Raw genomic sequence first — 26,784 nt, forward strand, 5'->3', positions numbered from 1 at the left:
CCTGAAAACCGAGGTCATAAATTTAACATGAGGCAGACTGTGCTCTCTTTTTTGTTTTGTTTTTGAGACAGAGTCTCTCTCTGTTGCCCAGGCTGGAGTGCAGTGGCAAGATCTTGGCTCACTGCAACCTCCGCCTCCTGGGTTCAAGAAATTCTTGTGCCTCAGTCTCCCAAGTAGCTGGGATTACAGGAGCCCACCACCATGCCCGGCTAAGTTTTGTATTTTTGGTAGAGATGGTTTTCACCATGTTGGCCAGGCTGGTCTCGAACTCCTGACGTCAAGTGATCCGCCCTCCTTGGCCTCCCAAAGTGCTGGGATTATAGACATGAGTCGCCACGCCTGGCCTGTGCTCTTTTAAAATGGTTATAAACATACTGCAAATGCAGCTTTTAAAAACACTTATTATTGCCAGGCATAGTAGCTCACACCTGTAATCCCAACACTTTGGGACGCCAAGGTGAGTGAATCACCTGAGGTCAGGAGTTCGAGACCAGTCTGGCCATATGGTGAAACCCTATCTCTACTAAAAATACAAAAAATTAGCTTGGCATGGTGGCTTGGGCCAATAATCCCAAGCTATTGGGGAGGCTGAGGCAGGAGAATAGCTTGAACCTGGGAGGCGGAGGTTGCAGTGAGCAAAGATTGTGCCATTGCACTCCAGCCTGGGTGACAAGAGTGATATTCTGTCTCTAAACAAAACAAAACAAAACAAAAAAAGCTTATTATTTGAAGTGATTGCTATGCAACAGGCATCATGTTGGGCATTTTACATCAAACCTCATAAAAAAACACTCTATATAGGTTTTTATCTCCATTGTACAGATAAGGAAACAGATATAGAGGAAGGATAAGTAACCTGCCAGTTGTCACACGGGTAGTAAGTGGCGAGATCAGAATTACAATCTAAATTGTTTGGCCATTTGAGTGATGCAGGTGTACAAGGTGTAGCTTAAATGAGAGAACTGGCAGAGAAGAGGAAATCAGGGTTAAGAAGAGAGTGAAAGAGAGAAGGGAGCGGGTAACAAAGGCACGAGAAAGTTTGCTCCCAAAATTATATAAGGTGTTATGCACTTTGCTAAAAACAGACACCCAGAGTTGACACAAATAGAAGCAGGATGAGAACATAGTGCACTATCCACAAAAAATAGGCTGTGCGCGGTGGTTCACACCTGTAATCCCAGCACTTTGGGAGGCTGAGGCAGGCGGATCATCTGAGGTCAGGAGTTCAAGACCAGCCTGGCCAACATGGTGAAACCCCGCCTCTACTAAAAAAAATACAAAAATTAGCTGGGCGTGGTGGCAGGCGCCTGTAATCCCAGCTACTTGGGAGGCTGAGGCAGGAGAATCGCTTGAACCTGGGAGGCAGAGGTTGTGGTGAGCCGAGATTGTGCCATTGCACTCCAGCCTGGGCAACAAGAGCAAAACTCCGTCTCAAAAAAAATAATAAAATAAAATAAGAAATAAAACATTATTCCTGGGCCAGAGGACTAAAGGCAATTCCTCCCATTCAGTCATGGTTCAAGAGGACTTTAGCCTTACCATTGATGGCATCCGTGGCATAACTGCCCTTCTCAAATAAAAACAACAATACTAACATGTTTAAATAGAATGTCCCAACCCTGCGGAACATGTAAGCAAAATCATCTGTAGGGCAAAACCAAAGTATGATTTCTGTGCAGACCCAGCTTCTCCACAAACCTGATGCCTCCCTACTTCCAACTGATTGTGCTCCTAAAGCTTTGCTGAAGAGAAATTCTGGAGTCACCACTGCAGCCATGGCCTGCCGTGATAAAGATATAGTGTGTCATAATATGCCACATCCATCACAGTGTTCCTGTGTAAATACAGCCCCTGAAGATGTTTTCCAGCTACTTCCGTCTATTTTAATGCAAAATATTCCACCAGATAAATAATTCTTACATTCATTCATCCGTTTATTTATTTATTTATTTATTTGAGACAGTGTCTCGCTCTGTCGCGAGGCTGAAGTGCAGTGGCACGATCTCGGCTCACTGCAACCTCTGCCTCCTGGGTTCAAGCGATTCTCCTGCCTCAGCCTCCCAAATAGCTGGGATTACAGGCACCTGCCACCATGCCTGGATAATTTTTATATTTTTAGTAGAGACGGGGTTTCACCATGTTGGTCAGGATGGTCTCAATTTCTTGACCTTGTGATCCACCCCCCTTGGCCTCCCAAAGTGCTGGGATTACAGGTGTGAGCCACCACACCCGGCCTATTTATTTAATTTTGAGATGGAGTCTCGCTCTGTCACCCAGGCTAGAGTTTGGTGGCACCATCTTGGCTCACTACAACCCCGCCTCCTGGGTTCAAACAATTCTCCTGCCTCAGCTTCCCGAGTAGCTGGGACTCCAGGCATGTGCCACCACGCCCAGCTAATTTTTGTATTTTTAGTAAAGACGGGGTTCCACCATGTTGGCCAGGCTGGTCTCAAACTCCTGACCTCAGGTGATCCACCTGCCTCGGCCTCCCAAAGGTATGAGCCACTGTGCCTGGCCAAATAATTCTTACTTTTATAAATGATGCCATGGTAAACCTCTACAAACACGTTGCTCTTCTCATATTCTGTGCTGTCATCTTAGGTAGAGAGAGTGTCAGAGGTGCTGACAGGGTGTCCACATTTTAATGGGAAAATATCTGTGATCAGCTAATATCTGCCAAATAGACTATAACGATTTCCTTCCCACCTAAACTATGCAAGGAGGATTATTTCACCACATCTTTGTCAGCTTTGGGAATTGTCTTACAATTTTGTGTTTAAATGAATAACTAAAAAAAGTATTATCTGAGAATTTTACCTTGCATGACCACTGAGTGGTCTTTATCCCCAATGTCATGGACATCTGTCAACTCTGAGAATGGGTTTTTTGGGCTGTGGGAGACACTAAGCCAATTCCCTCCCTGTTTCAGCCACCAATGTGGGGCTCACGTCACTGGATCTGAGCTGGAATCACTTTCACACACGGGGAGCTGTAGCCTTGTGCAATGGTCTCCGGGTAAGGCACTCTCCAGGAATGATGTGTGGAGCCCGACTGAAGCTAGCCAGGGCCTCCCTCCTGCCATCCTAAGCCTCTTCCTCATGGTCACCATCAATGAAGGCATACTGAGATCTCATCAAATGCTTTTCAAGTTACTGGTCTCTCTCCCACAATTCCTGGATGCACGTTATTCTTTTTTTCTGAGACAGAGTCTCACTCTAACCTCCGCCTCCTGGGTTCAAGTGATTCTGCTGCCTCAGCCTCCTGAGTAGCTGGGACTACAGGCGCCTGCCACTGCACTTGGCTAATTTTTGTATTTTTAGTAGAGACGGGATTTCACCATATTGGCCAGGCTGCTCTCGAACTCCTGACCTTGTGATCCACCCGCCTTGGCCTCCCAAAGTGCTGAGATTCCAGGTGTGAGTCACCGCACTCGGCCTGCACGTTATTCTTTAGTATAATCATATCTGCTGAAGCCAGGGTAGCATCTTTGGAGACACTTCAAGAGGGCAGTTTAATTAATGGGTAGTGAATGACAAGAAGCCAAAGGGAGAGAGTCTCATGAATACTCAAAACTGAGTCCTGCTGGGAGCTCTGGAACAATCTGGCAGATCTGTCGCTCCTAGGGACCACTGAGCACCCAGTCAGGATGCCAACAGTGGGTAGAAATTGGGGCCCTTTTGGTTGGATGAGTCACGTGCAACCTTGATGCTGGTGCTTCTCTCCTCTCCCTGGAGGGTAATGTGACCCTGACAAAACTGGACCTCTCCATGAATGGCCTCGGGAATGAGGGGGCCCTGGCCCTAGGGGAGGTCCTCCGACTCAACAGCTGCCTGGTCCACCTGGATGTCAGCGGCAATGACATCAGCAACGAAGGGGCCTCCAAAATCAGCAAAGGACTGGAGTCCAATGAAAGCCTCAAAGTTCTGAAGGTAGTCTTCTGCTGGAAAGGGGCTATTTTGTGTGTGTGTGTGTATGTGTATGTGTCTCCATGTGTGTCCATGTGTGTGTGTGTGTGTGTGTGTGTGTGTGTTGGGGTGAGGTGGGGGCTGCATAGTACTGGAGAGCATCATTGGGAACATCTGTACATCATATATGCATGTATTTTTTACCATCTCTCGGCTGTAAACGCAGCGACCATTCTGTGCTCTAAAGCCAGTGTCACCCTCGGTGCCCCCTGGTGCCCTGCAGGTCTTCCTAACTGGTCTTCTTCCTTCCTCCCATCTGGGTCTCCTTCAGGATCTTCACAACATTGCCACGAGAGTGTGCTTTTTTAATTTTTGAGACAGAGTCTGGCTCTGTCACCCAGGCTGGAGCGCAGTGGTGCAATCTCGGCTTACTGCAACCTCCGCCTCCCAGGTTCAAACCATCCTCCCACATCAGCCTCCCAGAGTGCTGGGATTACAGGCATGAACCACTGTGCCTAGCCCTCAGAGCATATTTTTTAAACACAAATCTGATGTGCATTTCCCTTCCCCAGCCCTTCAGTCTTCTCTCTTTTGGCTTAGACCCACCCATGGCTTCGTGTTGCTCAGACCGTTTGCTGAGCTCCAAGTGCTCCCCAGCCTCGGTCCACCCCGTGCTCTCCCTTGCTCTGCACCCAAGGCCCTCAGGTCTTCTCTCCGCTCCCTTCCTCCTACCACAGGGCTTGGCCACTCCCCCTCCACTTGCTTGCTTCTGGAATCCTCCGTCTAGGGGAACTGCTCCCAGAGCCCTGCTCCCTACTTTCCATGGAACTCGCTGCCCTTTCTCATTCCATGCATTTGAGGGCTCTTTGCTTGCCTATCATCCCTTGAATGTGAAAGCTTCATCAGAACGAAGACTGTGTTTAGGCAGGGTGCAGTGGCTCACACCTGTAATCCCAGCACTTTGGGAGGCCAAGGTGGGTGGATTGCTTGAGGTCAGGAGTTCAAGACCAGCCTGGCCAACATGGTGAAACCCCATCTCTACTAAAAATACAAAATTAGCCAGGCATGGTGGTACATGCTTGTAATCACAGCTACTTGGGAGGCTGAGGCAGGAGAATCACTTGAACCTAGAAGGTGGAGGCTGCAGTGAGCCGAGACCGCACCATTGCACTCCAGCCTGGGCAACAGAGCAAGACTCCATCTCATAAAAAAGAACGAAGACTGTGTTTGGTTTTGCCCATCATTAAACCCCTCATACGTAGTCCCTCATACCTAGCATAGTGTTGAGCAGGTAGCAGCCCAGTGAATATTCATTAAATGAATGAATTAATGAATACATATTTCATTTTAAATTAATTTACTTGTAGATGCTAATTTATAACATAGATGCTATTGAGCAGTTGGAAAACAGATGAAAGATGAGGACTTATATGAATCGCCCCCCTTTCTGGGGCTCCTGCCAAGAGCCCACTCTCATTACTCATAGCCTAACCTGGTAGTGCAGGCTCTGTTAGCCCCACTTGTCAGATGAGAAAACTGAGGCTATGTGACTTGCTTGAGCCACACAAGTAGCAAGAGGCAGAGGGAAGCCCACTCTACCCGGTTTTCCATGGCAACTCAGACTCCCTCAGGAGGTGAGGATGGTTGGAGGGACCACAGATGTAAGGGTCTTGAAGAAGGAAAGCAGTGAGGAGCCAGTGAGGAAGGGGCTGCCCTCTGAGAGGACAACATGAGCAGCTGCTAAGGAGACGGGAGGAAGCCAGATTCCGACAGCCAGAAGGAGCACAGTGACAACAGACCAAACAGACTGGCCGTCCAGGGACCAGGAGATCTGGGAGTCCCAGCTGGGGTGGAGTGGGACCCACTCAAACAGAGACTGACCCAGGCTGTGGGTGGCTCAGCCCCAGTGGCTGAGGAAGCCAGGGACAGTCTGAGAACCTGAATTTTAAAAGACTAAACAGTCGCCTCAGCAAAATGGCAATAGGGATCTTCGCTGTTTTGTGGGTATAGATGGTTCAAACCATTTTTTACCACTTTTCTCATTTTTCCACAGTGACCATATATAATGAATACAATTCAGTTTTCTAAAATGTTTTAGAAGTAAAAGAGAAGAGTTTAAGACAAAACTCTTAGTTTGGACACCATGGAGACCACATCAACTTTGTTACAGGAATTATCTTTTTTTTTTTTTTTTTTTTTTTAATAAAGATGGAGTTTCACCATGTTGGTCAGGCTGGTCTTGAACTCCCTACCTCAGGTGATCCGCCCGCCTTGGCCTCCAAAGTGCTTGGATTACAGGCGTGAGACACCACGCCCGGCCTGTTACAGGAATTATCTAGGGGTCTCCACATCCAGCCCTGGTGCCCCTTCCCCTAAGCTTGGAAAAATAAGGAATTCCCATTGGGAAGTGAGTCCAGCAAAGGATTCTAGATGCTGAGCTCCATGAGGTCAGGGCTCCAGTCTGCATTTTCTCAAAGGAGTACATCAGAGCCTGGGAAACAGCTAACACATTCTAGTTGCTCAGTAAGAGTTTTGACTGTCTCATGATGAAGCCACTTAGCTGAAAGCCTTCAATAATAAGAACTATTGTTCATTGACTGCATCCTGCCTACCGGGCACTCATTTCAATGCTTTGCCTGAGTTAGTATGGTAAGTCCTCAGAGCAGCCACAGGTGATAAGTACAAAGTGGTCAGGGAATTAATGCAAGGCCAGGCAGCTGGTAAGCAGAGCCACCAAGCTCCAGAGTCCCTTCCGTTAATTTCTATCCATGCTTCAGCAGCTCCTAGCACCCCTGGGATAATGTCCTTGTTCCTTCTCCACGCCTATAAGGTTCTCCATGATGTGGCCCATCCCAGCTCTGTGGACTCATTCTCTCTGCTTCTGCTCGCCAACATCTCATGCTGTTTCACATCCCTATGCCTTTGCACTTGCCTACTCTTCTCTTCTTTGAATCTTATTTCTTCCTCTGGTTTTGCTCCCCTTCCTCGGACCCCACTAATCCTCATTAGTCCTGCAAGGCTTAGCTCCATGGTCCCCTCCTCTATGATGCATGCTCCTGCAGTACCCATGTGTACCTCTCTCTGTTATCAACACACTTCTGATGCTATTGGCTTGTTTGTCTGTCTCCCCCAGTTAGAGTGTTAAGCTACCTGAGGGCAGAAACCTTGCCATGTCTGCCTATGCATCCCTCAGTGCTTAGTCCAGAGGCTGGCATATGCAAGCCTCTAATTAATACGTGCTGGCTGGCTGGATGAGCAGTGATTAACAGATGGATGGATGGATGGATGACAGGTGAATGGATTAGTAGATTGACAGGTAGATGAATGGATGGATAGATACATGGTTGAATGAATGGCAGTTAGATGGACAGATATGTGGGTGGGTGGATGGATGGATGGATGAGAGGTGGATGGATGAGTAGATGGACAGGTGGATGAATCGACAGATGTTGGGTGGATGAGAAATGACATGGACAGATGGGTGGGTGGGTGGATGTATTCATGGAGGGGAGAGCAGTGAGTGGATAAGTTGGTGGATGGATGGGTGGATGGATGGATGGATGGACAGATGGATAGATGGATAGATAAGCAGCGAGATGGATGAGTAGACAGGCGGGTGAAAGGATGGATGGATGGATGAGCAGTGAGATGAACAGATGGTGGATGGATGGATAGACAGATGGGAGAGCAGTGGGATGGATAAATGGTGGGTAGATGGATGGATGAATGGATGGATGGATGACAGGTGGATGGATCAGCAGATGGACAAGTGGATGGATGGATAGATGGGTGAATGGATGGATGAGCAGTGAGATAGGCAGACAGATGGATAAACAAACAGATGGACAAGGAGATAAGTACTTACAGAGAAGTCTGAGTGTGAGACAGAGGTTGTGATTTGTTGAGCTGGAGAAGCTGTGCTCTGGGCCAGCCTCTCCTACCATCTCAGCCTCCTCTTGTCTTGATTCTCCCTCTATAGCTTTTCCTGAATCCCATAAGTGTGGATGGGGCTCTTTTACTTATCCTGTCTATCAAGAGGAACCCCAAATCCAGGATGGAAGAGCTTGATATTTCTGTAAGTGATCAAATGGTAGTTGCTTGCATCTGTGTGCATGCCAGTGACCCTGTGCACTTTATACTCTCTGCTGGCCGGAGCCAACAGCTATATCCCTTGCAGGCCCTCACACAAGTGCTCCATGAAAGAGTCACCTCTTTTGTTACAACTCTGCTCTCTCCAGGGATCGTTTTAGGAAGAGTAGCTGTAGCTTGATTAGTCAATAACATCATAGCGAGAAATAATTTACCAGATGCTGGAAACCCAGGCCATGAACACCTGAGAGTAGAGATAAGAAAATGCCAAAAAGAAAAGCAGGAGGACTCCAAAACAGAATTCTTTAACATCAGCTTTGCTGATGAATGGCCCTGGGTCCCAGAATGGTTCCGGAATCACAAAATTTGTAGAATCTGGATATTAAAACACATACTAAATTTATTTTCATTTCATGAGTTGGCCTGTTATACTCAGAGCAGTATTTGCCGGTGAAAATTTCTTGATAAAGGAGGAAAGCCCCAGGAGGTGACTTCAGATCCTGCCGGAAACTTTTGCCTGAATCAGTATACAGGTGGCATCTGATAATAGCCTATACTTACCTACCATTTTATACTCGTTTTTTTCCCAAAGTGATTTTATATGTGCCAGCTCTTTTTTTTTTTTTTTTTTTTGAGATGGAGTCTTCACTCTGTCTCCAGGCTGGAGTGCAGTGGCACAATCTCAGTTCACTGCAACCTCCACCTCTCAGATTCAAGTGATTCTTCTGCCTCAGCCTCCCAAGTAGCTGGGACTACAGGCGCATGCCACGACGTCCAGCTAATTTTTGTATTTTCAGGAGAGACGGGGTTTCACCATGTTGGCCAGGATGGTCTCGATCTCTTAACCTCATGATCCTCCCACCTCGGCCTCCCAAAGTACTGGGATTACCGGCATGAGCCACCATACCCAGCCACCAGCTCATTTTTATCCTACTCTAGAAGGTAGGTAGAGTACTGTATTAATTTCCTAGGGCTGCTGTGAAGTACCACAAGCTGGAGGGCTTAGACAACAGACATGTATTGTCTCACAGTTCTGGAGGCTGGAAGTCCAAGTGTAAAGTGTCAGCAGGACTGATTCCTTCTTAGGGCTGTGAGGGAGAATCTGTTCCCGACCTCTCCCCTGGCTTCTGTGATTTGATGAGCTGGAGAAGCTGTGCTCTGGGCCAGCCTCTCCTCCCATCTCAGCCTCATCTTGTCTTGATTCTCCCTCTATAGCTTTTCCTAAATCCCATAAGTATGGATGGGGCTGGCATGCTTTGGTGTTCCTTAGCTTGTAGAAGCTTCACTCCCGTCTCTGCCTTCTGCTTCACAAGGCATTCTCCCTGTCCCCTTTATATAAGGACACAGTCATATTAGATTAGCACCCACCCTAATTACCTCGTTTGAACTTGACCATCTGCAAAGACCCTATTTCCAAACATTCACATTCACGGGTCCTGAGGGTTAGAACTTCAACATCTGTTTTTGGAAGGGGGCCAAATTCAACCCATAACAAGTACTTATCCTCATTTTCTCATTTTACATATAAGGAAACTGAAACAGAGAGTCTCACTCTGTTGCCCAGGCTGGAGTAAAGTGGCACAATCTCGGCTCACCTCTGCCTCCTGGGTTCAAGCAATTCTTGTGCTTCAGCCTCCCAAGTAGCTGGGACTATAGGCATATGCCATGCTGGGCTAATTTTTTATATTTTTAGTAGAGACACCATTTCACCATGTTGGCCAGGCTGGTCTCGAAATCCCAATCTCAAGTGATCCAGCCGCCTCAGCCTCCCAAAGTGCTGGGATTACAGGCGTGAGCCACCACATTCAGCCTCCAGTGATGGCATTTTGAATATTTAAACCCAAACTCCTTAGAACTGAATAATTAATACAATGTGGGTTTCTACTTGCTACAGATTTGGAGACATTGTCAAACATGGCTGCTTTTCCTTTCGTTTTGTTCTTTCACCCACCCTCCCTGCCCCAGGCCCTTCTTGTACTCCTGGGTCTTCCTCCCTTTCCCCATCCTCATGCTCCAGTTCTGAATCTGCACGCCAGGATGCTGCCTTCATCTCCCTGAGTCTCTACAGCAGATTCAGATTTTGTTGGCATTTGTATTTTCCTCTCCCTGGCAATACAGTTTGGAAGGCATGGAACCAGGCACTGCCTTGACGTGTTTGAGAGAACATAAGAAATGATGCGATGGAGGCCCTAGATGGCCCATAAACCTGTAAGCTGTGACTACATTGGCACTTAACAAGCCTACCAGAACAAATAGGTCTGAATTAGCCTTTTTTTTTTTTTTTTGAGACGGAGACTCACTCTGTCACCCAGGCTGGAGTGCGGTGGCATAATCTCGGCTCACTGCAACCTCTGCCTCCCAGATTCAAATGATTCTCCTGCCTCGGTCTTCCAAGTAGCTGGGATTGCAGGTGCCCACCACCAAACCTGGCTACTTTTTTTGTATTTTTAGTAGAGATGGGGTTTCACCATGTTGGCCAGGCTAGTCTCGAATTCCTGACCTCAAGTGATCCCCTGGCCTCAGCCTCCCAAAATGCTGGATTGCAGGTGTGAGCCATTTCGCTTGGCCTTAATTAGCCTTCTCCTTCCCTTTTGTCAACAATGCCGCCATAACTCTGAACAATATAGAAATTCCTCTTTTGTAGATGCACCTAGAACTTTCTCTAGAATAGCTACAAAGCCTTCTGCCCTTAAGCAGGTGTTTAATTCCTTGGAAGGGCAAAAAACGTACTCTACATCTGAGGAATAAAGCAAGTTGACCAAACTGGTGGAGCCCAGATTTCATGAAACTCTATTTCACGGGACACATTTTCTCCCATGTCCTACAAACCAGCTCTGAGGGCGCTTCCAGAAGGGCAAGTTTCCAGTTCGTTCCGGGTCACTTAATGAAATCAAAGATCCTCTTCCAGGCACTTTCTCTGAAGAACAACACTCATGCAGACATGGACACTTCAGGGATTTTGTTTAAGGACCATCTTGCCACTCCACAGCTGTATCTCATCTGTCATATGCAGATGCCATCTGAGAGCAGAGCTGAGCTGGCAGCAGGTGACAAGCCACCAGTACTCAACAAAAACATCCCATCAAAATTACACAGGAAACTTACAAGTCAATTCACAAGCTCTAAAACGCCCAAACTATCCCAGTCCGGAAGCAGCACTGAGAACAAACTGGAAAAGACAAAACTTCCTGACTTCAGCTTGGGTGGAAGGGGGAGGATGCACTGGTTGGGCAGGCACGATAGCAGTGTCCTCGTCATCATGGGTCCCCTCTCTCCCTGCCACAGAATGTGCTGGTGTCCGAGCAGTTCATGAAAACGTTGGATGGAGTGTATGCTGTACACCCGCAGCTGGACGTGGTGTTCAAGGGAGTACAAGGCCCCTCTGCCAAGAACACCATCTCCTTGTTGACAAACCCCATGAAACTGATCCAGGTGAGCGCCTGCCTTCCTCTCAGGGCCTCTGGGGAGCCCTGGAGAAAGCTGGCCTTTGGCTCCAAATCAGCTTCCAGACTTTCCCTCCCCAACAGTGTCTGTACAACCCTCTCTGATAAGGAATGTCTCAGTGCCTTGGACTGCAGACATGGAATATTCTCGGTGACTATTGGATCCCTAAGCAGTGATTCCTGATCCCCAGAGGAAGGGAGGAGCTGAGATCTAGCTGAAGGGGGTGGGTGGACAGGATGGATTCTCCCACCCAGGTTCCTCCACCTGCTAATATATAACCAAGGGCAAGTCACTGAAGCTCTTTCGTTCACTTCTTTTCACCTGCAGAATGGACACAACAGTAGCCACCTCAGTAGGGTTGCTTGGAAGATCAAATTATGTAAAATACGTGAAGTGCTTAGAAGGATGCCTGGTCTAGAATAAGCACCTGCTTGGCCAGGCGCGGTGGCTCACACCTGAAATCCCAGCTTTGGGAGGCTGAGGTGGGCAGATCACCTGAGGTCGGGAGTTCAAGAACAGCCTGACCAACATGGAGAAACCCATCTCTATTAAAAATACAAAATTAGCTGGGTGTGATGGTGCATGCCTGTAATCCCAGCTACTTGGGAGGCTGAGGCAGGAGAATTGCTTGAACCCAGGAGGCGGAGGTTCAAGCAATTGAACCTCCTCTGCGCTGAGCCGAGATCACGCCATTGCACTCCAGCCTGGGCAACAAGACTGAAACTCCGTCTCAAAAATGATAACAATAATAATAAGCACCTGCTTATTATAGACACAGTTTCTTTCCAACAGCTGGTAAGGATGTCAAGACATCCCTGTGGTCAGATCAGCTATTTGGCAGCTTCAGCACTTCAGTCCTTTGTTTCTAATGGTAACTTGCCCCCAACTCATCTTTTCTTAGATTAGCTCTGGCAGTCACAGGAGGCAGATGTAAAGCTGTTCTTTCCAACAGCTGGTAAGAATGTCAAGACATCCCTGTGGTCAGGACAGCTATTTGGCAGCTTCAGCCAAAGAGAGACATTTGAGTCCTTTGTTTCTAATGGTAACTTGCCCCTGACTCATCTTTTCTTAGATTAGCTCTGGCAGTCACAGGAGGCAGATGTAACGGTGGAAATACAAAATCACAGAATATTAGAGCTGAAAGGGATGCGATTGCTCTTCTAGTCCCATTGTCTCACAGACCAGTGCCCAGATCCTGCTCTGGTGTTTCTACTGCAGGCCTCTCACCCTGTGGTGGGGGCCAGGAGCCTGCTGCTGGCCGCAGAGGGGTTGCTATCTGGGGACCGGGCGTGGGGATGGCATTCTGCCAGTGCATGTTTTGCAGGGTGTCCCTGGCTGCTTTCTGCCCCTGATGGGTCTGCTCTGTGCCTCAGTTTCCAGAATTAAATAAAAGAGCTCCCACATGAAAATCGTTATGTGAAAAGTTCTAAAGGCAAAGTATTTGTATGAGTAAGATGACTTCAGATGGAACCAAGAGCAAACCTGTTCTGCAAGGGGAGAGGGTGCTCTAGGGAGCAGGAATGGAGCTAACTGAGGCAAAGTGGGGATCCCACCTCTTGTTTAAAGATGCACAGAAAATGAATCTTGGAGACCAAGCAAGACATTCAGAGTCAAGCTTAGTCGTCCCCTCAGGGGACCAACAATCTGGCTGGAAAGATGGGATGCATACAGGGATGACCCATAGACCATAAAAAGTTTCATGTGGCCGGGCGCAGTGGCTCACACCTGTAATCCCAGCACTTTGGGAAGCTGAGGTGGGCAGATCACTTGAGGTCAGGAGTTCAAGACCAGCCTGGCCAACATGATGAAACTCCATCTCTACTAAAAGTACAAAAATTAGCCAGGTGCGGTGGTGGGTGCCTATCATCCCAGCTACTTGGGAGGCTGAGGTGCAAGAATCGCTTGAAGCCTGGAGACGGAGGCTGCAGTGAGCTGAAACTGTGCCACTGCACTCCAGCCTGGGCAACAGAGTGAGACTCTGCCTCAAAAAAAAAAAAAAAAAAAAAAGTGTCATATGATAAATAATAAATAAGTGACGCAGGCAGAAAATGTAGTCGGAATCCAAATAAGAGATCAATGTAGGATTCGGCAACCAGAAAAGGATGACTTTCTGGCAGAGATGGGATTGGGTAAGGGCCTTGAAGAACGTCAGAGATTCAGGTGAGCCACAGAGGGTGAGAGGGTGTTCCAGGGAGAGGCTCCTGCCAGCAAAGGTACCAAGCTGGAACCGCACGCATCATGTTCAGGAGACACAAACACATGACCCCAGGTTCATAGAGAAGCCCAAGAGGCAAAGATGGCAACAGAGGCTGGGCTGCAAGGTGCAGCCATCAGATTTTAGGTTTGAGTTCGGGTTTGATTCTATCAGGAACAGGGAGCCAGAGAGAACTGTTGGGCAGTGGATGTGATGTGAATCCAGCAGGATTGAGGGGTTCCAGCAGTGGGGAGTGAACTGAAGAAGGTTAAAAAAAAGAGTAGGAAAGCCAACAGGCACACTATAGCAGCACTCTAGGTGTGGAATGACGGCTTGGCTGAGAACAGAAATGGAATTGAAGGGCAGATGTAAGAGTTGTCATTATGGAAACATCTCCAGGACTTGGCGAATGGTTGAGTACATGGGGGTGTGTATCGCACGCATGTGGGTGTGTGTGTGTGTTGGGATAGAAAGGCCTGTGATGATGAGAAAAACCCAAAGATAACCCAAGATTTCCAGCCCAAGGAACCTCAAAGATTGCCAGAGGCAGGGAAGTGCAGAGAGGGAAGGTGTCTGCCCCCGGCCCTTCCTGCCTCTCCATGTTCCAGCCACACTGGATTGCCCCCCGACCCCCTTAGCCTCAGCTCTCTCTTCACTGCAGGCCTGTGTACCTGCAGGACAGGCTCTTCCACCTGGAACACGTCTTCTCTTGCCTCTGTGTCTTGCTCATTCCTACCCATTCTTCTCAGGTCTCTACTCAAATGTCACTTCCTAGGGAAACTCTTCTTGGATTCCCTGGTCAAGAGCGAACACCCTTGCTGTGTGTTCCCGCAGCCCTTGGCTTCACGCTTTCTTTCTTTCTTTTTTTATTTTTTGAGACAGAGTCTCCCTGTATTGCCCAGGCTGGAGCGTGGAATAGCGCGATCTCAGCTCGTTGCAACCTCCACCTCCTGGGTTCAAGCGATTCTCCTGCCTCAGCCTCCCGAGTAGCTGGGACTACAGGCATGTGCCACCATGCCTGGCTAATTTTTGTATTTTCAGTAGAGACAGGGTTTTGCCATGTTGGACAGGCTGGTCTCAAACTCTTGACCTCAGGCAATCCGTCCATCTCAGCCTCCCAGAGTGGATTATAGGCTTGAGCCACTGCACCTGGTCCAGCTTCACCTTCACCCTTTGATCGCAACCTTGTGAACTCCTCCAGGGCAGGGCTGTGTGGGGTCTTAGCAGCAGCACCTACTGAAGTAGCTGGGCAAGGTTCTTAGTTGCAGGCCACAGAATTTACTCCAGCAATGTTAAGCACACAGGGGTTTATTACAGGAGAGAGACCACAGAAACGTCAGGACAGCTAAACAAACAGACTCTCGGTAGATTCCAGAAATAGCTCTCAAAGCACCCCAACTGGGTTGCCAAGAGGGTGCTGCTTCTGCTGTAATCAAGAAGCTGCATGATTGCGGGATCCCCTGCTCAGTCAGGAAGCAGCCACCGCCGCTGCCCGCCACCTGCCTCTCTCAAATCAGGCACAAGCCTCACACTTACATCTCAGGCAGGTGCTTGGCAAAGGCCATCCCATTCTGACCCCCAGCTGCAAGGGGACTTGGGGAATGTCACTTTCAGCTTTGCAGCCTCTGCATGGAAGAGAAACCTGCTGTGAAGAAACAGCAGCGGGTGCTGAGGGCTCACCCACGGCATCTGCCATAGCACTCAACAGCAGTGTGCAGGATCGGGGGACAAGATGTACTTTGGCTGTGTTGATTGAGGTGCCCGTGGGGTGTCCAGCAGCTGTTGAGGATAGAGGACTGGAAGTGTAGCTCTGGAGGTCACTCTGGAAGGGTGAGAGGCCATGTGCTCCAGAAGGAGAAGTGTGGGGAGCAAAGAGCAAAAGTCCCAGGGCCGAGCCCCGAGGAAATGCTCAGTGAGCAGGACGTTGCCAGGAATTGCTATCGATACAACAGAACCTCGTCTGGGGCTTCTGAGAGTGGGGACTGGGGGGTGGCAGGGGGAGGAGAAACAAAAGGATAATTAAAAAGGACCCAAAAGAATATTATAAGGCCGGGTGTGGTAGCTCACACCTATAATCCCAGGGCTTTGGGAGGCTGAGGTGGGCAGACCACTTGAGGTCAGGAGTTCGAGACCAGCCTGGCCAACATGGTGAAACCCCGTCTCTACTAAAAATACAAAAATTAGCCAGGCATGGTAGCAGATGCCTGTAATCCCAGCTACTCGGGAAGCTGAGACAGGTGAATCACTTGAACCTGGGGCAGAGGTTGCAGTGAGCCGAGATCACACCACTGCACTCCAGCCTGCGATAGAGCGAGACTCCATCTCAAAAAAAAAAAGGTACTGTTTTAAAAATAGTCTGACAAAGTATGTTTCCATATGAGCATTGATGTGAAACTGTGAGAATCCTAGGAATTCGTAGAGCCATGATCACATTATGCAGCTGTGGTTTAACCTACTGATCTCCGACCATCTACCTGCTATCCACAGCACACCGTCTATACGTCTATACCAGCATTAACAGATCACGTATGTAGATAGGATCACTGCCCCATCCCCTTGACACTGCAGTGCCTGAACAGCCTTGACCTCCATCCTTCCACCTTTGAAATAGAGGGAGCATCTGTATGGTGCCAAGGGGCTCCTAGAAGCCTGGCGAGCACACAAGAACCATCCCGGCATGCACCCTTGCCAGGCCTGGTGGGCCTGCACTTGGCTCTTGGTCTTAGGGGACGGCCAACACCTGGGAGACGCAGGCTTCTCGCCTTGGCCTTCTGCCCTTCTCAGCCACCTGGAAGCGTGGGCCGGCCTTTGGGGGAGGGAAGGGAAAGCTGTGATCGACTTTAGAAAGCCAAGTGTTTCAAGAACAGAAAACCAAACACCGCATGTTCTCGCTCATAGGCAGGTGTTGAACAATGAGAACACAAGCACAGGGAGGGAAGCATCACACACTGGGGTCTGTTGAGGGGGGCTAGGGGAGGGACAGCAGGGTGTGAGGAGGTTGGGGAGGGATAACATGGGGAGAAATGCCAGATATAGGTGACAGGGGGATGGAGGCAGCAAACCACCTTGCCATGTATGTACCTATGCAACAATCCTGCATGATCTGCACGTGTACCCCAGAACCTAAAGTGCAATAATAAAAAAAAAAAAGAAAGAAAACCAAGTGTTTGCTCCTGGTCTCTCCTGCTTCTCTCAGAGCTATGCAGACCAGCACAAAGTCACGGTGGAGGACTTCCTGAAGAGCCTGAACCCTACTGGGACAATGAGGATGTCTGTAGGCGAGTTCCAGAAAGTGATGATAGAGGTGTGCTGGGTCCTATGGCCTCAGGCTGCGCGTGAGCATGAGTGTGTGTGTGTCAGAGGGAGGGAGAGAGGAGGGGGAGGAGCCAAAGAGCTTGTGAGCACTTCCTAGAGCTTCCTGGGACTGGCTGTGGGACGCTCCCCTCATTTCTCCAGGCCCAGAGGGGAGCCCAAGACCTCCCCCAACCCCTGCTGAAGTCATTCCTGTGCTGTGGCTTGATGCCACCCATCAACACATGTTCTATCTGGAGGTCTTTCTCCCCATTGCGTTTCACTACTGGGCAGATAATAAAGGAAGTGAGAGGAGACCACATCCCAGAGTCCCAGTAGTTCCACCTTGGGCCTGTCATTTTGCCTGAAATCCCACATTCCTCTCACTCCTCATGTCATAAAGGTGCCAAAAGCCCCCTGTAATGCATACCTGAAGGGAGCATCCTTGCAGGAATAGGACTCCAGAGAAGTTCCCAGGGGGCCGGGCAGGGACGGATAAGACAGTCGGTGCCCGGTGCCCAGTGCCCAGGCCAGAGGTGAAGAGGCTGGCTGGGACCCAAGGGCAGGGAGTGAGAATGAACTTCACAGGCTGCAAAGGAGAGTCCTGTCCCCTCCGCCGGCCACTCACTCCACCTGACTCTGATTTCCTACTCCCCTATTGCCCCCAGAAAAGGAAGGCCCTTTGGAGTCTGAACAATGGCGCATGGATGAGGAGCTTTCTCCAGCCCCTCCATGCTATGGAATCAGTTTCCCCTGAGTTCTCGATCAGTCGCCATCCTCTGTCCCAGGAGTGAGGCATTGTATGGGGAATGTGTGTGCATGTGTGAGAGGCAGTGGGGAGGTGCCTAGGGTGGGAGTGAACGGAGTTCTATTAACTGCACATGTTCTATCCTCCTCCTCAGCAAAACAAGGTCCCTCTGAACCGGTACCAGGTCAGGGAGGTGATAAAGAGGCTGGATGAGAAGACAGGCATGGTGAACTTCAGGTCAGCCCAGGCCCCGCGATGCTCCCTATTCCCTGCACAGCCCTGGCTGGGTTGATGGGAGCTCCTCTGGCCGCCCTGTCTATACTTTCTTACTTGGAGCCTCACCCACCCGCCTGTTTCCTGCATGCCAAGGCCAGGCCCCGCTGCCTACCCTCCTTCTCATTCCCAGTTCACTTCTTTAGCGAAACTTGAGCCCAATCCGGTGCTGCTGGGCTGGAGGCTGGGGGAAGCCACTGGGAGGAGCCAGAGCCCACACCCACAGCCCAGGAAGAGGGTCGGCAAGGGATCTTTAGGCCCCAGGGAGGTGAGAGGAGACATAGGTGTGTGTGCCAGGCACCCCTGCAGCCCACAGAGGAGGCAGCAATGTTTCAGCACGGTCTGGCAAGACAGAGACCTAGACAGAGGGCGGAGGCACGCAGTGCGTTAGGGACTACAGGTCCCTCCTCTCTGCCATCAGTTGGCAAGTGAGGGATGTTGTATCTTAGGCCAAACTCCTTGAAGAAAGAGGAAGGTCCATGATGGTGGTGATGCCAGTAAGCAACCCACGCCAAGCCCACCACACGCTCACCCTCTCCCACTTGCCAGACAAGCACATTCTGCAGCCTCACGGTGCCCCACGGCAGTGCTGCCATCACCCACTTAGCAAGTGATGAAACAGAGCTCTAGTAGGTGCAGCAAAGAAGCCAGGTTCCCCGGGTGCTGCAGCTCATGCCTGTCATCTCTGCACTTTGGGAGGCTGAAACAGGAGGATCCCTTGAGCCCAGGAGTTCGAGACAAGCCTGGGCAAGACGGCGAGACCCCCGTCTCTACTAAACACCAAAACCACATTAGCTGAGCATGGCGGTGCATGCCTGAAGTCCCAGCTACTTGGGATGCTGAAGTAAGGGAATTACTTGAACCCAGGAGGCAGAGGCTGCAGTGAGTCGAGATTGCACCACTGCACTCCAGCCTGAGTGACAAAGTGAGATCCTGTCTCAAAAGAAAAAAGAAAGAAAGAAAGAAAAGAAATGAAAGGAAAGAAAAAGAAAGAAAGAAAGAAGAAAGGGAGGGAGGGAGGGAAGGAGAGTGGGAAGGAGGGAGGGAGAGTGGGAGGGAGGGAGGGAGGGAGAGTGGGAGGGAGGGAGGGAGGGAGAGTGGGAGGGAGGGAGGCAAAGCAGCCAAGTTCTCGCAGCTCTGGCCGAGACTCCAGGCCTGAGGAGTCTACAGCTGTTCTGTCTCTCACTATGCTAGACCTCTTAGCCCAGGCATGGGACAAAGAGGCCCCTGCCAAGCATGAGTCTGCAGCTGGGCTCCCCTCCGTCTCGGTGGCTCTGTGGCTGGCCTATGTTCTTAGGAGCTTCTGAGGGATGTGGCCCCACCCCCTCTGGCCCTGCCCCACGAGCCTTCTCCCAGGACCTCTTTGCCCCACTCAGCGTCCTCCATGTGAAGAAACCACGATGTAGACAGGAAAGGCAGCCCGACCCAGCTGCAAGCCCCACTCTGCTGAATAAGGCTGAGGCTGTGCGTGGGGCTCCTCTCCCTTTAAAATGGGCCTGAACCGCGGCCCCTGGGAGGAGGTTGTAAGGAGTGAGTGGGGGCAATGCACGCAGGGGCTGGCATGGGGGTGTCACTCGGTGGCGACACTGACACCCAGCAAGGGCGACCCAAGGGTGGCTCAGGCCCGCCCGCTACCATCACACCTCCCACTCTTGTGCTGCTCAGTGGCCTATCCCATGCCTCCTCACCTGCTCCTCTACCTAAAGTGGCACCTCTTGTTCCTGGGGAAGCTAATGCCAAGTGCCCATTTCAGAGGCTCCAGACCAGGTCCCATGCCCAGCAAAGTCTCCAGATTTGCAGGCAAGGTCATGTGGCCATTGAGAGACAGAACTGGGGTCTAGGTCTCTCAGTCTCAGCATCTGAGCAGGGGGCCCTTGGGGCCACCTCAAATTGCCCCTCAGATCACACACTGCCACTGTTTTTTAAATTTTGTTTTTATTTTTATTTTATTATCTGTTTTTTGAGACAGAGTTTCGCTCTTGTTGCCCAGGCTGGAGTACAGTGACTCGATCTCGGCTCACTGCAACCTCCGCCTCCTGGGTTCAAACGAGTCTCCTGCCTCAGCCTCCTGAGTAGCTGGGATCACAAGTGTGCGTCACCACACCCAGCTAATTTTGTATTTTTAGTACAGATGGGGTTTCTCCATGTTCATCAGGCTGGTCTCGAGCTCCTGACCTCAGGTGATCCACATACCCCAGCCTCCCAAAGTGCTAGGATTACAGGCGTGAACCACCGCGCCTGGCTCACACTGCCATTTTATCAGCTCTGATTGAAGAGCAGAGAATAGAGTTTTAATTTTTTTTTTTTTTTTTTGAGATGGAGTCTCACTCTGTCGCCCAGGGTGGAGTGCAATCGTGAGATATTGTCTCACCGCAACCTCTGCCTCCCGGTTCAAGTGATTCTCCTGCTTCAGCCTCCCAAGTAGCTGGGATTACAGGCGCCCATCACCACGCCTGGCTAATTTTTGTATTTTTAGTAGAGACGGGGTTTCACCATGTTGGTCAGGCAAATCTCGAACTCCCAATCTCAGGTGATCTGCTCACATTGGCCTCCCAAAGTGCTGGGATTACAGACGTGAGCCACCACGCCTGGCCCAGAGTTTTAATTTTTATTGTTGCATGAATCCTTTTCATTTTTAATGTTACAAATATCTCGTAAAAATTCTAAACCCACAGAAGTATAGCAAGGAAAAAAATGAAGGTTTATTTTTATCTCCCTCCATAGTTCACTCTGCCTCCCCAAAGGCTCTTGCAAACAATTTTAGGTGAACATTTGCATGCCTTTCCCACGTACGTCTAATAAGCCTGTGTGTGTGTGTGTGTGTGTGTGCATGCACACACGTATGTAGCGGGGAAGATATAATGGTTAACAACATGACCTCTAGGGCCAGAGATGGCTTTACAAATGGTCTCCTTTGGATTTGAGCCTGTCCTAACATTCTCTCCCATCAGCCACAAGGCTGTACAGCACTCAGCATCTTTCCCTTACCTTTCATACCAGTTTCTTGAAGACAGTGAAGCCGTAACAACAAGTCTGGTCTGGAAAGAAGTCTTGGCGAGAGAAGTCCTGGCAAGTCGGATGGTGGCAGGGAGGAGACCAAGAGGTGGCCGGAATCTTGATGGACAGATGCCATGGCCAGGGCTGGGTGCAAGCAAATAAAGTCTGGCTTGGTTCTGGGCGTCCTGGGCTGCTGGTGGTGGGCCCGTCACCAGGGGGACCACCTTCTGCTTTTAGTGACCACCAGGGGACATGTTGGTGCAGCCTGGTTAAGAGCTGCACAGACGATTGGCAACGTGATGGGGTTGCTAGGCAGCAGGGAAAGAGTCTCAGGTAGCAGGTCGGGGCCGAGGGCAGACGTCATAGCGATTAGAAACAGAGTCCGGGGAGACCTCCTTGGTGGGAGGCAGTGGCAGGGGGAACAGATGCTGAGGGAACGAGGGCAGGGGCTTTTTTTTTTTTGAGACCGAGTCTCGCTCTGTCACCCAGCCTGGAATCCAATGGTGCGATCTCAGCTCACTGCAACCTCCGCCTCCCAGGTTCAAGTGATTCTCCTGCCTCAGCCTCCTGAGTAGCTGAGATTACAGGCACCCACCATCACACCCAGCTAAATTTTGTATTTTTAGTAGAGACGGGGTTTCATCAGGTTGGCCAGCCTGGTCTCAAACTCCTGACCTCAGGTGATCCACCCTCATCAGCCTCCCAAAGTGCCAGGATTACAGGCATGAGCCACCGCACCCAGCCACAGGGGCTTTTAGGAAGCAAACAAATGCTGTGGGGTCACAAGGAGAGAGCCAGGACGGAAGACCAAGAGAACGGGCATCTCATCCTGGCCACATAACCTTGGAGCCTGGGTGGCTCCCCTTGAAAATGGAGCAGCTGAAATAAAGCCTTCCCAGTCCATTCTAGGAGTCTATCATTCTGCATTTCACCCTTAAATTCCTTGGGAAATGGGGAGACAGAAAGAGTTTAGCGAAGGAAGAAAAGGAACAGCCAAGAACAGCAGTCACCGATTAGGTGGGCTGAACAGAGAAGGGTCTAGGAACTAAGTCACCATCCCCTGGGTTTCACTTGGCTTCACCAAGGGTGGAGGTAAACACCAAGACCCCTCTGCACATGCAGCAGAATATTGGAAATAATTTATGTCCCCACTCATGTACTATATTTCCCCCCCATTCGCTTCCTTATTAAAATCTTAGCCTTGCCGGTAGTGGTGGTTCACGCCTATAATCCCAGCAGGGATTGGTTGGCTGAGGAGGGTGGATCACGAGGTCAGGAGTTCAAGACCAGCCTGGCCAAGATGATGAAACCCCCAACTCTACTAAAATACAAAAATTAGCCAGGCCTGGTGGTGGGTGCCTGTAATCCCAGCTACTCAAGAGGCTGAGGCAGAGAACTGCTTGATCCCAGGAGGCAGAGGTTGCAGTGAACCGAGATCGTGCCACTGCACTCCAGTCTGGGTGACAGAGTGAGAATCTGTCTCAAAAAAAAAAAAACAAACCTTAGCCTTTGTGAGGTTTAGGTGCAGGGTAGAAGTTTCTAACAAGACTCATCCCTCCCTAGTGCCCATTTCCCCCAGCCTAAGCTTACTGGGGAGAACAGAACAGAGAAGGGTGAGAAGGGTGGGTCACAGCAGCCCTCAGAGGAGCTTCCCCACCACTGCTGGGAGGAGAGGGAGGCCTTCGAGTCTGGCAGAACCTCAGAGCAAGTAGCTGAGCTGTGCCCTGGAGGCTGACTGTTGGTCTGGGCTCCCAGCCTGGCAGAGCTCCCTTGCCCCAAACATAGCATGAGGGCAGCAGAGCAGCAGCTTGCAGGGACCCCCTGGGCTGGAACAAAAGGCCCCCAGCAATAATCAGTGTGGACTAGTGACCAATAGGCAGAGGGCCTCGCCTGACAAGTGGGCACCACGGAGGCTCACTGGCACCACCCTGAGCATGTTCCTGAAATGGAATTTCTATCAACTTGGTGGATTAGGGGCTCGCAGTCAAAATGAGGATGATAAGGCTGGGTGCAGTGGCTCAAGCCTGTAATCTCAGTACTTTGGGAAGCTGAGGCAGGCAGATCATCTGAGGTCAGGAGTTCGAGACCAGCCTGGCCAAGATGGTGAAACCCTGTCTCTGCTAAAAATACAAAAATTATCTGGGCATAGTGGCAGGCGCCTGTAATCCCATCTACTCAAGAGGCTGAGGCAGGAGAATCACTTTCACATGAACCCAGGAGGCAGAGGTTGCAGTGAGCTGAGATTGCGCCATTGCACTCCAGCCTGGGCGAGAAGAGTGAAACTCCATTAAAAAAAAAAAAAGGATACTCTGTAGATATCTGCTCTATCTCCCCAAATAAAGTGAAGTCCTTGACGTCTGGGATCATGTCTCCTTTTTTTGAGACAGAGTCTCGCTCTGTCACTCAGGCTGGAGTGCAGTGGCATGAACACAGCTAACTGCAACCTCCAGATTCAAGCGATTCTCATGCCTCATCCTCCCAAGAAGCTGGGATTACAGGTTTGCACCACCATGCACAGCTAATTTTTTATATTTTTAGTGGAGATGGGGTTTCCCTATGTTGGTCAGGTTGGTCTTGAACTCCTGGCCTCAAGTGATCTGCCTGCCTCAGCCTCTCAAAGTTCTGGGATTACAGGTGTGAGCCACCTGTAATGGGATGGGATCCTGTCTTTTAAATCTGTTATAATCCATAAAATTCTCCAGTTCCCTGCCTGTAACTGAGTGTCCCATCAACGTTGGTGCCCAGGTGGAACCCTGAGGGTTATGTGTGGGCAAGGAGAGGCTATGAAATATCAAAATGTGTAATGAACAAGTTACAAATTTAAATGTGTAATGAACAAGTTACAAATTTGTAATGTTTATGGATCAATAAAAACACATTTTTTTAAGATGATTTTGTTCTCATCTTTTGAATAAAATGGAAAAGGCAACAATTGTTCTTATCAAATCTTATTTTTGTTTGGGTGGCTTTGGGGAAATGATGGAGATTACAGGGAAGTTAAAATCTCCCCCACCTGCCACCCAAACCCTCCAGGCCACGCCTTGACTTTCAAATAAGCCCAGCTGCCTCAGCGGCCCTGGGAGCCTCCAGAGGTAGAGTAATTCCTACTTATGGCCGCTAGGTGTCAGGTCAGCTCCAAAAGTCCTCGGGAGAATTGTGCTTTGCCTTCTAAACGTGGGACGTCTTTGCAATGCACTTTCTCTAACCTCCCAAACTTCTGCTCCTGAGGAACGCCGGCTTGGAATCCGCGCCTCGAAAGGCCCAGCAGCCCAACCCCTAGGCTGACCTCTCCAAATCTCCATGTCATTGTGACCACCTTCCACCCTTGTGAAGAAGAAAACCAGGCACCCGGGAAGAGCTCCATGAATATTCATTCCCCTCCTCCAGGCAGCCCGCCCTGGAGCTGGGCAGAACTCAGAGACGAGTCCTGCTCCACTAGGGCAGGACTGCACAAGCACTTGTCAGCTTGGCAGGTCAGGAGGCTGGCAGGCAGGAGGACACCCGCAGCGGCTGCAGCGCTCCCATGGAGGATGACGCGGGGGTAGAGGGGCCTTGCGGGAGCAAGAGGGGCGTCAAGGTCAAAGACAGCTCAGAGGCACTGGCCCAACCTCCGAAGGCGGTCAGGCTGCAGCCCAGAGAGAGGGCACCCTGGGCTTGCTGTCCCTCCGTACCCAACTCAGTGCGGCTTCATCACTCACTCCTTGCATCCTGTTGGAAATAGATGCTCAGTGCTGCAAAAAAAATCAGCACTGAGACAAAGGGTCTTTCAGCAACGCAATTTTTACTTCCTGGACTGCAGGAAGGGTACTCTCACTAGCCATCCTGCCACAAGAGTACAATGAACAAAGGAAAACTCAAATTTATCTCTTATGCATTTGGGGTCATCCTGACTGCTGTGTCTGATCTCTGTTGGCTGGAGCCAGACCTCACAATCTAAACTAAAACCCCATTGGCTAACAACTTAAAACTTTTCTAATCAGGTAAAAGCCATGGAGAGCTGGGACATGCCTGTGAGCACGTCCAGCACAGATATCTCGGTTAAAGTACATAGAATGTACTATGTGCCTGTAAGCATGGCATATCTAACAGCTACACAGGATAGGGCTTGACAAAGAGTTATTAGCACACTTATGATTTATTCTTTAACAAGAAAGGAAACTTTAAAAAGGAACTTTTCTATTTCCCACACATCCTCGTGGTCATTCTGCATGGTGAGCACTGTATAATCCCCATTTTGGAGGCCAGGAGTGGTGGTTTACGCCTGTAATCCCAGCACTTTGGAAGGCCGAGGTGAGTAGATCATGAGGTCAACAGATCGAGACCATCCTGGCCATCATGGTGAAACCCCCTGTCTCTACTAAAAATGCAAAAATTATCTGGGTGTGATGGCTCATGTCTGTAGTCCCAGCTACTCGGGAGGCTGAGGCAGGAGAATCGCTTGAACCCAGGAGGCAGAGGTTGCAGTAAGCTAAGATCACGCCACTGCCCTCCAGCCTGGCCACAGAGCAAGACTTTGTCTCGGGGAAAAAAAAAAAAAAAAAAAAAAAAAAAACATTTTGCAGCCAGGGAAACGGGGGCCATGGAAAAGTTAAGCATCTTGCCCAGCCAGTAAGTAAAAATGCCAAGATCCAGGCCTTGGCAATATGGCTATGGCTCCCTGAGGGCTTAGCCACGATGCCTCCCTGCCCCTTTGCCAGGCTGGACTGGCTAATGGAAGGGAGTAGAGGCTGAGATGATGCTCTGTTGTGCCAAATTCTAAGGGCAGGTTGATTCTCCCCACTTCTGCATGGCTTGGAAGCTGTGCTGGGTGTGGTCCAGTGGGAGGAGTGTGGATACCTCTGCGCTAGAACTGTAAATGGGTTAAGCCTGTGAATTCTGGCATTTGACACGTCTGGGTTTGAATTCTGTTTGGCTTCACCAATGACCATCTCTATGACTGAGCAATTCATTTATCCTCTCTGAATCTCAGTTTGCTCATCTGTAAAAGGGAATGATAGTGGTACCACTTCCTCTATGGGGTGCGTTCTCTGTGGCTGGAGCAGATGGAGAGGAGGAGAGCGTGGTGGGAGTGAGTTCAGAGGGAACGTGGCCAGGTCAAGGCGGAGCCTTGACGGCCATCGGAGAACGTGACTGTGAAGATTTAATGAAATCACACACGTGAAACACCAAACCCAAGGCCTGGCATACCAAAAGTGCCTAATATAAGCATGCCCTCCTTACGGCGGTATTCCACTCCTAAGAGGGAGAGGTATGGGGGGCTGGGGGAGCAGCAGAGCCCAGGAGGGGCCAAACTGAGCGGGCGCCATCTTTGAAACACCCAACTAGTAGGTGTTGGCAATTCCACAGGAGGTGTTCCAATCTCAGGCCGTGGCTTCAGGCTCGAATAAAAACAAAAGCATCTGTCCAGGGTCTTGGGGAGGGGGGTGGGAAGGCCAGGGGCCAGCAGCACTGGGGGACGTGGTGTGGGCAGCACAGGATCACAGGCCTGAAAGAACAGGAGACACAGAGACATCCCACTTTTTTTTCGGCTGCTCTCCTGAGCTGAAAATGCCCCACCTTACAAGTCTCAGGGACAAGCTGGGACATTAAATCATGCCTACCCAGATATCCACTCCAAATACAGGAGCTGGCACCAAAGAACCAAGGGCCACAGAGAATTCCCTGTGGTAGCTGCAGTGCTGAAGCTCAGTGGAGTGCCCGGGGCAGCGGCGGTAATGGTGCAGAGGGTCATTCATGGTCCCAGGCCTGCAGGTTCATGATACAAATGGCAGCCTCTGGTGTCTGACTGTGGTGGCAGCTGTGGTGTCCTCAGGGGACCAGGCCTGCCTTGTCAAGTGGGGACT

The 26,784-nt window shown here is 50.1% G+C and overlaps 1 protein-coding gene across 2 annotated transcripts in view; it reads left to right on the forward strand.

The window, feature by feature from the left end:
- Positions 1-21,122, forward strand: part of LRRC74A (leucine rich repeat containing 74A) — a 41,039-nt gene extending 19,917 nt beyond the window's left edge. For both annotated transcript variants that reach the window (XM_012476802.2, XM_064374495.1), the window contains 7 exons: positions 2,930-3,015; positions 3,735-3,929; positions 7,885-7,980; positions 11,280-11,426; positions 16,829-16,936; positions 17,826-17,908; positions 20,945-21,122. In XM_012476802.2, the coding sequence (XP_012332225.2) occupies positions 2,930-3,015; positions 3,735-3,929; positions 7,885-7,980; positions 11,280-11,426; positions 16,829-16,936; positions 17,826-17,908; positions 20,945-20,969 (740 nt within the window). In that variant the 3' untranslated portion in view covers positions 20,970-21,122. The remainder of the gene's footprint in view (positions 1-2,929; positions 3,016-3,734; positions 3,930-7,884; positions 7,981-11,279; positions 11,427-16,828; positions 16,937-17,825; positions 17,909-20,944) is intronic.
- The last annotated feature ends 5,662 nt before the right edge of the window (positions 21,123-26,784 follow it).

This window comes from Aotus nancymaae, unplaced genomic scaffold (assembly GCF_030222135.1).
Source record: "Aotus nancymaae isolate 86718 unplaced genomic scaffold, 86718_ANA_hifiasm-v0.15.2.pri h1tg000011l, whole genome shotgun sequence".
Classification (NCBI taxonomy): Eukaryota; Metazoa; Chordata; class Mammalia; order Primates; family Aotidae; genus Aotus; species Aotus nancymaae.